The following is a 17,280-nucleotide window of genomic DNA, read 5'->3' as shown; positions in this document are numbered from 1 at the left end:
GCTTCTCAATGTTAATTGAATTTGGTACATATTTATTGATATCTTTTTTCTTCCTTTCACATTTGGAAATTTAGGTTCATTTCAAATAACATTCGTCCATTTTTTATGATTTATTTTTAAAATTTGTGTTTTAAAATAATTTTTATAAATTTTTCGAAAAAATTTTGAATTACAGTCTATAAAATTTTTACCATTATCTTAAAGTAGGTGTATTCCTAAGCATTCCTACAAGAAATTACAGTTTTTTATTCAAAATTTCTGAAGATATATGTGAATTTATACATTGGCACATTCTGAAATTTCGCATATTTGTTGAAAGCGATAATAACATCAAATGTGGTTTAGGCACTTTGTTCAAATTATTTGAAAGTAAGAATGATGTAATTTTTTTCCCGCTTATGTACAATGTAAAAAGGTAGGAATGATGAGACTTTTTTCTGTTCCTGCACAATGGAAGGGAAAGGAAAATAGGCCGCCTTATATTTAGAAGTTCGTCAAGTATTCGTGGCACATTTGAAAAATATGTGCCAAGATAAATTTTTGAAGTTCTCCATAAATTTTGCCCCAAATTTTACAAAATATAATATTTAGGCATAATTTGAGTCATAGAATCAAAATATGTAAAAAAATTGGTATGTTTTTTGAGAAAAAATCCGATTTTGTGTCAAAATACATATGTTAGAACAATGCTATCTGAAGTTACGCTTTCGAGACATGAAAAACACAATTTGAATTTCTTGAATCGGCCCAGTAGAACAGGAGCTATAAAACTGTCACTCCCTTTTTCTTTTGCACAGTTTACATTGGAATTTTAGTCAAATAGGACCAAGAGCCTCAAAAGAAAAACTTGTTTAGATGAAAAATACCTAATAAAGCATGCAGTTTTTTATATATCAATACAAAATAGAATTAAAATAAATACATAACAGTTATGTTGATGCTGAAAGCTTCATAAAATTTAATAAACTTGCCTAATAACTCAATAATTTTTTTTTTACTCACACAAAATTTCTACAGCAAGCTTTAATTTTTTTTTTTTTCCAGCTAGCATGCATTTCTCATTTGAATATGCTTTCCACAATTTGTAACCCTTTTTCAACTGAGTCCAGATTTCAAGCTTGCAATTGTTATATGTTTTTCTTATGAATACTTAACTACATAAATTTGAGTTCCTGTGAGTTGGGGTAATACTATAACGGATTTCGTATAGAATCTTTGTTTAACAGTTTGCTCTCAATGAATTTAGTTATGGAAAATAAAGCAGTTCAGTAATGATTAATGTATTATTTTAAATGATTAAAATTTATTTTAGAAAGTTATAAAACCTGTATGGGCTGTGCCATTATTCCTTGCGGAGTCTGAACCATTTGGTACAGATTTCCACCAGATACAATTTGGCTTTGATTGAGATTATTTACAGGCATAGGATTAGGTGAGACTCCAGACTGCAACACATAGTTATTTAGTGTACCATTAGTCCCAGTCACCTGCAATCAAATTCATACAATTTAATATATAAAAGACAATTACTTTACTGAAATAAAGTTTGCAGAAATTCACACGAATGTAAGATTCAAGCCTAAATTATACTTACAGGAAGAGGTTGTGAACTACTTCCTCCACTGGATGGAGTACTGGAGCCAGAGCTTGGAATGTTATTTCCCAAACCAGGATAATCAGGCCTCAATAAATTTTCACTTTGCATTTTGTTTTTTAAACATGCAATGTAGCGATTACAAAAATCTTTACATAATTCTTGAACTTTTTCCAGTTCTAAGAGATGAATTCTGAGAACTTGTATAGCTTTCACCATCTAGAAGAATATGTTAAAACATTAGACTTCCTGTAAACATATGCATGATAAAACAAACAATGCCAAATATAAATATTTTTTACAACACAACAAAAACTAACTGAGATCATATTCAGGGGTCATATACATAACTCATATTTATTCAGAACCACTACACTCAAACACATAATATACCATTTCAAATGTTAAAATTTAAGGCATATTCAAATATAATACACACCATATACACAGAAAATACTTATATGCCTCCCCTCAACCATTAGTTGTATACATATACTTCCAGCTGCAAAGAAGTGTTTTAAATGAAGCAAATAGTCATGTTTTGACACTTTTTTAATTAAAAAAATCAATTTTATAAAAATTACAAAACCTAATTATTCATGCAGTTTTTCAATACATATATTTAGGAGATATTTATATTAAAAAAATATGAAAAGTTTTTGTATTTTATTTTTATACAGAATGACATATCACAACAATATTGAAAAAAAAATCAGTCTTCTTGTGGTATGTCATTCTATACAAAGAATAAATAAGATTTTATTTTGTATACCATTAACTATGAAACAGCTTGTACACATAAGCATGATAAAACAGTGTCAAATATAAATACTTTTTACTGCACAATAAAAACTGACTGAGATATTTAATTTTAAAGACTGAGATCATATACAAACTGAACAGCAAAATGTTCCTACATAAAAAATAAAAAATTAGTTTAAAAAATGTTTCTGATGTTAATAGATTAAGTTATGTGCACTGTTATATAGATTGCCATGAAAAGTACTAATTGATATACACACACATGTAATAATTTAATATGTAGAAGGAGTCGGATACTTTCACAGCTTGCAGTCGTCACGGCCTGGGATAGATATTTTTGATGTGCTGCAGATAAGTCTACGCAGTTAGATAGATGGAGGCATAAACCACAAACTCCCAGATGTAGCCATTTCAGAACATAATTTTATTCCATTATAATTCCCACCAGGTCATTTTGTAGCCAAGGGATTTATTCAATGATATTTCAATACGATAATTTTTTGTGTGGGCTTGGGCACCTCAGAAGTGAAGCAGAGCGAATATGTTAGCAGGGTAGAAGCTAGGGAAAGAAATGACGTAATTAACTTACAAGCAGTATTTATACTGAAATAGATGCAATTGTAGAGATTGGTTGATGGTTATGTAATTGTAACTGTAGAGATGTACGATTGGTTAATTTTAGTTACCTTTTTTAAAGTGTTATATAACATGGAAAGATCTCGAATTTGGGAGAACAGATGAATTTAAAGAGAGAGCACCAAATCAAGAATAAGGTCGCCAATTATTTTTAAAGCAGCCATCATATATTGTTATATCTTGTGCAAGATTAAAAATATGAAAGCAAACTTAACTCTATAACCTCTTTTATTTTTTTTTTTATTTAATTTGGGGACTTCCTCTCTCTATCTTAAAAATAGCGCTATAAGTCTAAACTGCATCATTCAAATTAATCATGTAATCCTGCATAACGCTTAATGTAGATACCTCCTGCCCAATCACCAAATTGTAAACCAAAACTTTTTTAAATTGAACTGAAATTTTCGACTCCCTCTCTTCTTCCTCTAAATTGCTGCATCATTTTTTTTTTTTTTTTTTTTTTTTGCTTACACTTTGCTGCTGCCTTCTTTGTTAACTGAATATGTGTCAGTTAACAAAAATTTAGAGTGCATAAAACACCCATCCTGTATGTGAACCAAATAATGCGAATCGAGGATTGTTTTTTCAATAATAAAATTATCTTGAATCTGGTCATGTCTGTCTTGCCAAGTTTCTTTGCTATGCATCTACATGACACTGCCAAATTCCAAATCTTTCATATCATGTCAAACATATATAGTGTAAAAAACTTTTTTTAATTTAAAAACATAATTATTCCTCCTCTTGATAACATTATATCAAATTTGATGGAATTCTTCTTCTTTTATATTTTTTCTGGCTTTGATATATTTTTTCAGGCTTTTATAATTTTTAGGTTTTAGTTGCACATTTAATTTTTATTTTGCATATTTATTGGTATTGAGTTTCAGTTCTTTTGGGTCTTTGTGTAAAATTCGTTCCAAATTTCTTACTTTTTGTTTATATATATATAAATGTATAATTTATGTTCTAGAAACATTGGTAGGTATTGGCGCATAGCTAAATCTACCAATTACAAAATATTATTTGCATAAATTCAAAATGAAAAATATCTCAAGTTTATTGAATTTTGTGTATGATTATTAGACTGTAATTCTAAAGAATGAAAGCTCCATGAGAAAATTTTTTGGGTATACAAATTGTAATAAAATTATGAATTAAAGAATATAACATAATAGTAAATTACTAAAGAATATTAATAAATGTCATTTAAGGGGAAAAATCAACCTTGAATTATTTTTTTTAACAGACCCTTCAGTGCAAGCAGAAATAAAATCGAAAAACACAAATTTTTATGTTAAATAGTTTGGTCAATTTTTCAACTTACAGAAGTCTGCTTTTTTGTGTGTCGTTTATAATTACTTAAAATGTTCCTAAAACTAAAAGGATTAGAGGTCTGTATATAATGTTTGATTTCACAATTTTTACAAAATTGAGTTTTTAAAATCTAGAAATACCAAAAAACGAATATTTGCATCATCTAAAACATTTTTGTAATTAAAAGTATATGTTTACAACCAACGGTCACAAAAATAAAGGTCATATAATGACTTTTGAACACTGTGGATGTAGAATAATTCAAAAGTAATGATGCAAAGCAAGACCTTTTTTTCCCCACAACACGTTATAACCATATTAACATCAAGCGAAAAATCACTTATCCAAGCATCAGATTACAGATGTTTAATATGGAATAGGCATGACTGGTGACATAGTTTCTCAAACATACCCCAACCTATCCTTAGAAATTAATGCCAGTGCTTCACTGATATCTTTCCGCAAATGGTACTTGCAATCAAACCTTGTTATGATGATGTAAGAAAATCTAAAATTGGCATCTTCATTTTGGGTCAATACTGTTGTGATATGTCATTTAATATAAACAGCAAATAAGATTTTATTTTGCACCATTAGCTTTGAATCACCATATATACTAAGTATAAAATAAATAATCTTAAATATGAATATTCATTACAATACTGGATGAATTTTTATTAGATAATAAATAAATAAATATTACTGTTAAACAAAGCACTTATGATCAGATTAATAACAAAATATGTAAAACCTATAACAATCTGACTTGCTCAAAGAACAGATGTGATTTAGCACTTGGATCCAAAACAAGCTTATATTTTACTCAGTAAAATATGTCAGAAGTCCAATAATCTGTCAAGTTCATGTCTTCAGTGATACTTGATTACCAGGCAAAAATTGCATAATGTTGCAAAGAGATTTTTTTTTTCACTATTACTGAATGTGTTGAAGAATAAAACAAAATTCTGCAAATATATTATTCAATAGACTTATCAGCAAATAAATTTATATTTAATCAGTATCTGTTTTTATGCCATCAAAACTACCAATGCTTATAATGGCATAATAACTAAGAATTTGGTATTTATAAGCAACCCTCTTTCATAATTGATTCATTTTTATTACTTTTGATCCATTTAATAATGTTTTCTGAAAGTATGACTAATGGATTCTTCAAATGAAGATATTCAAAAACTGAAGGTTGTTAGTTTACTAGATCATCACTATTTTCTCCTTGTTCAATACAATTTTGCCTCATAGAATTTGGCTACAATTTCCACCGAGCATCTGTAGCTGTGAGTTATTCACATGTTTTCATACAATTAGTACTTGTGAAAATTTTATCTTTTGTATTGAACTGAGCTTGGAACTACTTGACACTGAAGTTAGAATTCAACATATTCTAGTTAAAAAAATTTCTGTATCTATACTAAGTTTTGAATAATTTTTTGAATCAAACTTGGATTAATATTATCCATCTTTTGGTGGACTGTCAAAATCACATGTGTCCATGTCATTCTCTTGTCAATATTTTTATCAAGTTTTAAAAACATTCTAAATAAATAAATATGAAGAATGTAAACAATTTATAAATGCTAAGTTTTGGAAAAAAGACTAATTGACAATGGCAAAAAAACACAAAGCAACTGCCTAACCTTTCTAAATATTGCCAAATAAAATGCCAATAATGCTAACATATAGCAGGAATGCTGGTGAAAAGAGTGGCTAACAACTGAATACAAGATTGTCAGACTTCTACTGTACTTGCCTAGAAACCAAAGATTCACGGTCCAATACTTGTAGCCGAAAACAAAGCCACTTTGGATTCTTGTTTATAGATGAAGCTACTATAAACAAGAATATTTTATTCATATTCAGTTCTTTTAAAATTAATCAATTAAAGTTTTCTTAGTTTCCAATTTATTGTTTATATTTTCTGTGGGCATTTTACAGCAACATTTGGCAGTAAACAATTCTGGTTCTTTTTTCATAAGTATATTTGTTCTATACATGAATTTTCCATGAGAAACAATATTAGTGGATTACTTTTACTCACACCCTCAACATCAAGAAATGTCAATAAATGCAATGCCAGGAAAAAAAAAAAAAAAATATCATAATAATGGAAAAGAATAATAAACTTGCATTTTAAAAATTTAGCCACAATTATTTACAAAAGCAAAAATATACTAATTTCTATAAAAATCAATGTTTTGCTTTCTAGCTACTATTTAACATATTGTTAGCCATGCCATATTCACACACTGATTACGAGATCTGATTTTGTGAAATTTTATACCCAGTAAAATAATTCCTCTAATTTTGTTTGATGGTCTAAAAATTTATATCATCTGTACACTCTAAAAAAGAATAATAAACCAAATATGTGGTGGGTAAAATAAACCAGCCCATAAAAATATTTATAAAATTTATACAGAAAGGCCCTTTCTGATGAACAGAACATTCCATTACAGAAAACACTGGAAATGGCCACTATGCCCCACAGATAAAAATCACAGTGGGAGAGATTAGGCGATCGAGATGGCCAGGAGATTATACTGCCTCTACTGACTGTCCTCTCCTCACCAAACATTTCATGCATTAATGACAAGGTGGTCATGGTAGCATGTGCTGTTGCTCTATCTTGCTGAAAATATCCATACAGTTATTCATCTTCTGTGAGTTGATCCACAAATGGATTAAACTGACATCCTGGTAAGCATTAACAGTTTGGTGAAAGTATCGTGTTATGATGTAGAATCCAGACATTGTGCATCAAGCACCAAGCTTGAGATTATGCAATGGCCCTTCAAAATACTCATGGGGATTTTCTGATGCTGGTAAGCATTAACAGTTTGGTGAAAGTATCGTGCTATGATGTAGAATCCAGACATTGTGCATCAAGCACCAAGCTTGAGATTATGCAATGGCTCTTCAAAATACTCATGGGGATTTTCTGATGCATAATAGCACACGTTATGTGAGTTCATATACCCTAACAGGCTGAATGAATGTGGGTCATCTGAAGAAATGAAAAACTGAAGATCCCAAAAGCCTGATTTCACTTCACCTCAGAAACCATCAGCAGAACTCAACACGTGCAAGTTTATCTGGAGGCTTTAACTCATGCACAATTGTAAATCTGTAAGGATACGAATGCAGGTCCCTTTTGATAATGTTTTGACACAATGATCTCTTAATACCTGCTTGTGTAGATAAATGGCGTTGCAATGTTGTCAGATTTTGTTCCAAGCTTTCCTTAACTCAGACTTTGCTGGAGATTTTGCCTAAACACTTCCATTCTTAAACTCTCGTGCAACCAGTTCCACATAAGTTTTCCACAAATTATGCTTTGCATAACATTTGACAATAAACACACCTTGTTTTATCATAAACACCATTCTGTGTCACATTCATCTGGTCACTAAAGCACCTGCAACTCTCATTCACTCAAGTGTAATGACACAACAAAGAACTTGGGACAGAGCATGCAAGAGATGAGCACGGGCACATGTGAACATGTGCAGACACATGGCAGCAACCGATGGTTACATCAATGTCACTAGTGGCCAGTTCAAGCATTTTCTATAAAGGGAAATTCTCCCATTCATGAACAAGGGTATATTCTATGTCTGGATTCCAATTTCTTTCCAGGCATATTTTATTTTGACCACCCTGTATAATATAACATAATATACACTACTGGCCATTAAAAGTGCTACACCAGTAAGGAAAACAAATAGCAAAATCTTAATGCAACTTCACCTCTTATGCCAGAGTTCATCAATTGTAATGGCGGCATGCAAAGTCACTCGACAACCCATGACCAAATGTTTTCAGCGAGTGAGAGATATGAAGAACGTGCTGGCCAGAGCAACAGCTAAACATCCTCTGTATCGAAAGAGATCAGAACAGCAGGGATAACATGTGACTGTGCATTATCTTGTTGAGAGATGGCATCACACAGGCCTTGGAAGAAATGAAATAGATTATTCAAACAAGAGGTGTGTACAGATTATTCATTACAGATTATTCAAACAACAGGTGTGTACACAACAGTATCTCACACCAACAAGCCAGGTACTGAGACCATATAATGATGACGAATATAAACTGGCAACATCGTTTACCTTGGTGTCTTTGCACACAGATACATCCATCATGATATTGCATGAATCAGAATTGATCTGAAAAGATGACCTCGTGCCACTCCGTATCTAGTATCTTCGTCATACCACCGTACAAGCACCTGTCTTGGTTGCAGAGTCAAGGAAAGCCAAAACAATGGTTGCCATGCTGAAAGTCTGTGATCCTGCAGATATTATTACACTGTCCATGTCGACACTTGTTGTCCTGGCAAATAAGCCAGTTCCCTGACTTGGGGTACAAGACCTAGCTTTACACTCTTGCAAGGATGAGAGGACCATGTCTTTCCTCTGGGCATTAGCAAACTGAGGCTGCTGAGATCCTGCACAGCCATGGCATTCCTGAACCCATCAATTCCATATTCACCTGAGAGTCATGGGATTTCAATGAAAATGAGGAGAAATGATGCAGAATAATAAACCTCAGTCATGACGGCCCATAATACTGTCACGATCTAATTCTGGCACATGCTGGCATTTCTCCTTCTTACACGAGGCATAACACGACCTTTAAGCAAACAAACAACATTCAAATGTGATTTCCAAATAAATTATCAACTGTGTAATCTTCCCATTTATAAACAATGTAGATGATGTTACTCACGCCCGCTTAGTGTATATGTACTTGAATGCTAATCACTTGCATATCCCAGCATTTAATAACTCTCATGCAAATACGATGTTTGTCACATACCGTTTTCATGGTGTGGCAATTTTCATTGTCAGTAGTTAATGCTATATGATCACAATATTTCTTCCTGTGGTATTACTGGTTATCACAGGACTGTCCAGCCAGTATAGTGATTAGTGATGCTGATTGCTGTAATGATGAGCCTAGGTTTGAATCCCAGAGATGGCATACATGTCTGTAAGCATATACTGTCTGTGCAACAAAGGGACAATCAAAATATATGCAGAGCTGAAAGACCTCTCGAGAGTTTGGTGGTAGGAAAAGATGGGTGGGAGACCGTTGGATCAGCCCCCAAGGTGTTCTCTCTCAAAACTGAGTAGATCTGCACAGTTAGTGCAACAAGACAATACCTGTAAATCTGATTACAGGAATTTCTGGTGAATTTCTGGTGTCCCACCCCCTTCCACCTGTATCTGGTTATAACAGAAATTACTGTTTGGGCTCTTCAGCAGACATAACCAGTAGTTGGGAAGATTTAAAAAATAAAAACATTTCTTTGTTCAAATATGTAACAGCAACGGCTTGTTCTTAGAACAGTATAAAGTTAAAAACCATTCCCTGTTTTTGTGATAATGTTTAAGTCAATGTAGTTTTGAATTCTAGCACATTTACGATATGGTGTGGAAAAGTAAAATATATTTCTAAACAAAAACACCACTTTAAGCATGGCTAGAAGAAAATTGACTGTACAATATGAAATTATAATGTACATAAATGGAAAAAATATATTCTAATGTAATTTGAATTAAGTTCTTGAAATTTATATGTCTGTAAAAGTGGCAAATGGAATATTTCATTCCTTTTGGAAGACAGAAGACCACAGAATTCAGAATTCTTACTTCTTTTGATGTTAGAGATCAAAAAGTGATTTAATATACGTATAAATCGATTACAAGCAGCACGAATGAAATACGTTGAAGTACCAATTACACAAGAATAGATTAATTAGATCAGGAATTAACTGTGCCGTGTCTAAAAAAGGTTAATTTCATTTATTTTGAAATAATGGAAAAATTACAATGATAAACAATCAGCATAAAACAAAATTCTGTATAGAAAATACAAATGGGAAAGTAAAAATATGTGGGCCAACATCAGTGATAGCAGATGATGTGAGAATATTTTGGAGTTGCTTTTATAAACAACATTACAATTTTATCCACTACAGTATATAATTTAATTATATGTATTCAGGAATACATTAATATTGTTAAATTATCCCATTAAAAACAAATGGTTCAAGCCTAAAAATAAACCAAGCATCAGTCATTAATCTTCTGTTTGACCTTAATTCCTATCATAATACAAAAGTAATTTAAATAAAAACAAACTGCATGTGCATCTTGAAGAAACATAGGTGAAGGAAGAAACAGAAAATGGAGTGACAGCACACTTGAAAGAGAGAGATAATTTTGAATACTGATTTAATTTATGTCAATAAATTTATTCTCCAAAACAAACGGCTAGAAAGTACATGTAAATTATGAACATCTGTTATTTTAAGTTAACCCTGGCCATTGCCCTTGCTATTATCCTAGTTAATCACAAGTTGGCAATAAAACTATGGATGAAAAAGAAAGTATCATTGAGATGGTTTAAAGTGTTCCACCATATATTTGAAAAGACTTTTAATTAAGCTAATGTAAGGAAGGAAACCTATTTCAATGAGAAAAACTTTAAATATATTTTATACTGTACAGCTGTGTACAAGATTAAAATGAAAACTTTTCTGTATTTCTTTACCAAAAATAATTAAAAGAAAAATAAAGTTTTTAAAAAAAAAAAAAAAAAAAAAAAAAACCACCTCTTATTAAAGTAATTTAAAGGCCTTATCATAACTGAAAGAATAGCTGAATTACATATTTTTACAATTTGTTTCGGTTAGAAAGCATTGTGATATGCATTATGCTAACAACATCAACTGATTTAACATTGTGCAGTTAATGAAAGCACTCCCAATTAGGATAGAACGCATCCTGAAATACTGATAAAGTGACGTTCTTAAACTAAACATTAAAATTCTGTTAAAAAATTACTCCTGATATAAAGACTCACAAGATTATCTGATGAGAGTTAAAATATATCAACACATAGATATTTAAAAAATTCAATAATAAAATCATTTAAAAATAAAAAAAGGCAGTTTGGTCCTCTCCATACCAAACTATCTACATCAGGATCATCACTAAAAAAGGGCTTCCTGTCACGTTCTTGGTGCTGCACAAATGCTTGAATGTCCATATTAAAACTTTCAGAAGATGAGACTTCAGCACTTTGGGTTGCTAGCTCACATTTCTCAAATAACAAAGCTAACAAAGGAAACAGAGGATGCCTAAAAAATAGATACATATTTAAAATATAAATATCACATGATTGTTAATTCACCAATAAAAAACTTTCATATATTATTTTTAACAAGTTCAAAAAGCTAAACAACGCAGTGTCATTACACAAATTATTAATTAATGAAACATTTCTACAGGCATTTCTCTAACGGATATAAAACTGGACTTATAATTCTGATAGTATGATTGCCAGTTCAGTTCATACTTTTCCTTAATGCTAAAATGCTATTACAGCAGATGTTAATATTAAATATACTTAATGCAAGAACATACAAATTTAAGGTGAACAGAACATATCAATTACATCTTATTTTACATTATTAAAAAATTATATAGTTTCAAGTACATAAAAAAATTACCCTATTTATTTATTAATTTTCTCTTGACAATCTAGACAGAAAAATTAGGTTATGCATATTATTTATGAAAAAAAGAAGTTAGTCAATTAAAAAGTCTATATAAGCAAATACACGAATATGATTATATTCATAACTTCAATGAAATCAGATACAAGTGTTATGTTCAATACTGCTATTTCGGTTACAGCCGAAAACATCGCAGACGAAAATGTCGCGGAGAAAACAACGCAAGGCGAAAAGGTCGTGATACAAAACATCGTGGGAGAAAACATCGCAAAGAGAAAACATCGCAGTTCTAAAACATCGTGGTACAAAACATCGTCGTCGAAAATAAAGCGGTTAAAAAACATCGCAGTCTAAAAACATCGTGATAAAAAATAAAGTATCTACAAATCATCACATGACGATAACATCGCAGACATGCTTTTTTCAGGCATGCGTTAATAAGTGTAAATGGATATTCCCATAATGATTTGTGAACGCAAGATGGAAAGAAGGATAATTTTTACTTTCATATTTTTTATTAATTAATAAATTTTTGCTGAGAAAATAAAAAGGAAACTTAAGCATAAAAAATTAATGCAACTTATAGCACTTAATAGAATTTTAAATCGACATAGTTAACTAACAAAGGCCATTAATAAATCATTTTTATAAAGTTTTTACTGGTAATATTTCATGAAAAGTATAATCTATAAGTTACATTTAATTTTCTATGCTTAAGTTTCTTCTTACGTTTTCAGCAAAAATTTATTAGTAAATAAAATATGTGGAAGTAAAATTTATCCTTCTTTACACCTTGCGCTCACAAATCATTATGGGAATATCCATTTACAATTATTAAAACCTGAAAAAAGCATGTCTGCGATGTTATCGTCATGCGATGATTATTTGTAGATACTTTATTTTTTACCACGATATTTTCGACGACGATGTTTTTCAACTGCGATGTTTTTGAACCGCTTTATTTTCTACGACGATGTTTTGTACCACAATGTTTTAGAACTGCGATGTTTTCTCCCACGATGTTATGTAGCACGACGTTTTCGCCACGATGTTTTTGCCGTGATGTTATCGGCGGACACCGCTATTTCTACTCACATGTCAAACAGAATAAGTTGAAAACAACCCTCCTGTTGCAAATTATTACAGCACAAACTGCTGCTAGTGGCATATATTTAATTTGCAACACATGAAACTATCTTTAACTACCCAAGTTTCTTTTCACACAATATAAATAGACATGATGCATATCCAACCCAAAGAAATGAACGATTTATCTCTCACCTGGCCTCCAGATTTGTTGGACCTCATTCTTTTCAGTCTCTGCTTCCCCTTTGAGGAGGTAAAGTATTGTTTTCATTTAGCTATTGCCATTCAACACTAATGGACTTAAAATCTATATTATCCATATTGTCATATCAGTCACATTGGATATGGATTATATACTGTATCACACATAAATATGCACAGTTAAGTTGTTAGCTATAATTATTGTAGCAGGATGATTCTTTTTGATTTATACTCTGCCATCCATCTATACCTTATATGTTGCTACTTTAAATTGAAAGTTTAAAAATTTCTAAAACATATGCTAAAAATGTTAGAAGGAAATACCTGAGGAGAACTCATATGCAAGTAAATTGCATATTTTCAAATTCTTTCAATAAGCAATTGAGTTAAAAAAAAAAAAAAAAAGAAAAGAAAAGAAAAAAGACAAACAAATAGAATTTTATACACTGAAACTTCCCTAACAACCATAACTCATGGCTCTATATATGGGTCATAGTTCTAAGCAATTTTGGTCTGCAGTGGAATTGGTCATCTTAAAAGAAGACAATTGCCATCATTTAATTATGTTTTCAGAATGGTAAAAAACTTAGTATATATTAACTAATACATATCATTTCCATTGCCAGTAACTTGATAATAATGATACTCCAGTGTTTTTGTTAATCAAGTACAAATTGATGCCGTCTTCTATTAACTATACATTTATCCTAGTTGCATTTGTTTTTTAGCTGGTTTCTTTTCCTCCCTCATTCCTAATGCTGCATGTCTGGGATTTGCCCTATCATGAAATTATAAGCTTCCTTCTGTTTTCAATATTAAAGTTTAATGCTAAAGAATGTGAAAAAAAACTTGTGGTACAACTCTAATATACGCCCTAATTTTACCAAATGTGGCGATATGTGTTCTGCGCTGGTTTATGGCGCGAATTCTATGGCAACCTTGTTGACGTTGAAAAATCTTTCGCTGGAGCTCGTTGATTCGCCTCTGTGTCTGAGAAGATGGGAGGGAAAGATAAAATGGTAGTTGTTGAATTGAAGTTCAGCAAAAAGAAATATCATTGTGGCTATCCTGTTGAGGGGTAGTGGGTATTTGGAAGTGTGGAAAGAGGGTCTAGGAGATTATTTTTAATGGCAGTGCATGATAGAAGTAGGGATTTGTGATTTTATTTATTTGTGAACTATAGTATAAATTTTCTGGATAGTGTGTCTGGCTGTCATGTAAATACGATAGTGGTTACGTGGCGGCATGTTAAAGGCGGTATGAAATTTATATTTCTGCTATTCGAAAACGCATTAATTCATGGTAAGTGCATTTTATTTTATTCTTGTTCTTATTTTGTAGAATGTTATGTTCATTGGTTCTTTAGTATGAATTTCTGTCATTATTGTTGTTTTTTTTTAATTGTTTGAAATTTATTTTAGTTTATTTTGTTGTTTAGTGTCTAGACTGTACAATTCGTAGATGTTTTTTAAAGTTGAAACAGAATGCTATGTACATGGTATTATTTGAAATTTATTGTTGTTACATTATTTTATTAAAGCGAGGAGTGCGTAGATCGTAGATTCCTTCCTTGCCTAAATTGTGCAATTCGTAGAATTTTTTTAAAGTTTAAACAGGATGCTGTGTACATGGTATTCTTTGAAATTTATTGTTGTTGTGTTAATTTATTAAAGCGAGGTGTGCGTAGTTTGTAGATTTGTTCGTTGCCTACATTGTGCCATTCGTAGATATTTTTTTAAGTTAAAACATATCGCTGTGTACACGGATTCTTGTCAAATATTTTTGGTTAGAAACTTTACATTTTTGCTATCTAAATTTTTTGTTTTTGTTTCGGATTTTTAGCTAAATTGTGTGTTCAAAACGTAGTTTTTGCATGTGCGAAAACCGCGTTTTTGGAGACATTTTAGGCTAAAAGTTCGAAATGTAGACAAAAAATTTAGATAGTAATATGGCAGCGTAAAGTTTCTCGCCAAAAATATTTGGCGAGAAATTTGGCGACTTGAGGGCGCATATCAGAGTAGTTCCAAACTTGTTAATTGCATACAGTATATATATATATATATATATATATATATATATATATGCATCATTCAAGACAGCATATTATGAAAATGCAATATTAATAAATGCAGATAAACTACAAGAATGAAAGAAGGGATTGGCTTGAAATGGATTACTTTTATAACTGCCCATATAACTCACTGATTTGATAATGCTGTCTACATATGGTCTGTTAGTTTAAAACAGACACTTGGAAGTCTTTCCAACAATTTTTGTTTACTACTCACAATGCTTGTTATCATCACGCACAACACTTATTTTTGCTTCATCATCCAAGACTGTAGTTCTAGTCAGCATCCATTTGTGCACTTTTTACAAACCAAAGCAGGCTAAATAGAAATTTAGCACAAAGAGGGGGAAGAAATAAAAAACCAACTCGATCACCTCTATCAGATATCTTTACTGTGGTTACAAGGCAAGCTAGGTAGAGGAAACATCCTTGGAATGCCTATTTTAAGGTAACAGACTATAACTATATGTGGTAGCAGAAGTGAAATATGCAGTTAGCCATATGTTATTGCTTGTGGTACCACAGAAATGTCAGGTATTAGTTAATATGCAAATAGTAAAAATTCATTTTATGTTTCTTTAATAAAAGCCATCAATAAATAAATATGTCATACTTATATACAGCTCTTTTATCAGCTTCAAATTGAGCTTGTGTTTGTGGATCCGAAGGAACATTTTGAGGAGGAACAACCATTCCCTGGCCACCACTGGCCAAGGTGGCTTCAGAAACATCCATACACTGTCCAATCATTGAAATGTTAGAGTCTCGAAAATCTGAGATATCAGGATTTATTCCAGTCACTGTTTTCCCACCTCCAGGGGAAGGTTCCTGCATACTTGGTAAAAACAAACTAAAAAATCAATTGAAATACATAAAAGTAAACATAAAAAAAAAAAAAAAAAAAGAATTACCATTAATAAATAATTATAAATTCTTATGAAAAGCACAGTAAGTATATAGGATAAATATTTATACTCAAAATTATGATGAAGTTTTCTATCTATACACATAAACATAAAAGCACACATAATCAGAATTATTAAAGGTTCAGTTATTAACACAATAAAAAAAACCCATTATACTACAGGTGTTGGGAGACATTGTTAGCACCCACTTTATAGTGATGTAATCCAAAATACAGTACAGATAAGTTTACATATAAACAATTTTATGCATTTTGATATCATGTTAGTACAGTAATCTACACAAATTTTACCTAACTATATAAATTTGTTCTTACTGAGCATATATTTCTCTAACGCAATATACAGCATGACATCTAAACAAAACTTGCATAAATTTCAGACCTTTTTTCTGGAAAAATGAAACTACTGATTTTGACCTACCAGAACTACTGTGATTGCGTCTGCTATGCTTACTGCTTAATGAAAGGTTCACAAGTTTGTAAATAAAAAATTTGAAAATCAAACTAACTCCAATTATAAAAAATGCATAGCATGAAATAATGTACTAAAATATTAAACATGGCTTGAATTCAGCCACAGATCTCAATTTTTTGAGTGAAACAGTAACTTAGCCAGAACACAAAATATGGTAATTCTGGTGTTTTATTAATTAACCTTTCATCCTTAATTTAACATAATGATTTTTATTAATTCCTTTTGCATCTTGTTTAATTTTAATTATTTATTATTTATCCTCTTTCCTAATGGTCTCTTCTAGGGCTTTGGCACTTCTAATTTTAAAAATAAAGATTTAATAACAGTAAAGTGACCACACGTCCTGATTCTGGTGGGACAGTCACACTTTTTGGAGGACTGTCCCGTATCCCGCCGATTTTTAAAAATGTCCCGCTCTTTAGAATACATCTGCATTTCTTATTTTAAATGTATCGTAAAAATATATTACCTATTATTTATTATTATTATAGTGAATATAAAGAAATTAAAAACACATAAAATGCATGCAGAGTAAACTAAATTAGGTGATGTAACGAGTTAGATTTACTTGGTGGTGTTCGATCATTGTCGTTACGTCTTGTCAAGAAATATGTATTGTTAATCGAGGAACAGCTAGCATTAGCTGAAGGGCTATTTGCTTTCCACA

General features: G+C 31.2%; 1 protein-coding gene across 2 annotated transcripts in view; it reads right to left on the bottom strand.

Annotated features, from left to right (window-relative positions):
* The window catches only part of LOC118187407 (homeobox protein PKNOX1-like), a 48,818-nt gene that overhangs the window by 18,296 nt on the left and 13,242 nt on the right, over positions 1-17,280 (bottom strand). For both annotated transcript variants that reach the window (XM_085816539.1, XM_035357625.2), the window contains exons 2-5: positions 15,827-16,063; positions 11,306-11,477; positions 1,595-1,813; positions 1,326-1,487 (exon numbers count right to left, since the gene is read on the bottom strand). In XM_085816539.1, the coding sequence (XP_085672665.1) occupies positions 1,326-1,487; positions 1,595-1,813; positions 11,306-11,477; positions 15,827-16,047 (774 nt within the window). In that variant the 5' untranslated portion in view covers positions 16,048-16,063. The remainder of the gene's footprint in view (positions 1-1,325; positions 1,488-1,594; positions 1,814-11,305; positions 11,478-15,826; positions 16,064-17,280) is intronic.

The sequence above is a fragment of the Stegodyphus dumicola genome, chromosome 5 (genome assembly GCF_044657685.1).
Source record: "Stegodyphus dumicola isolate Sdum_Otavi_A_Nest chromosome 5, ASM4465768v1".
Lineage (NCBI taxonomy): Eukaryota > Metazoa > Arthropoda > Arachnida > Araneae > Eresidae > Stegodyphus > Stegodyphus dumicola.
Note: the sequence above shows the minus strand (reverse complement) of the source record. Positions and strands in the feature narration are given on the sequence as shown.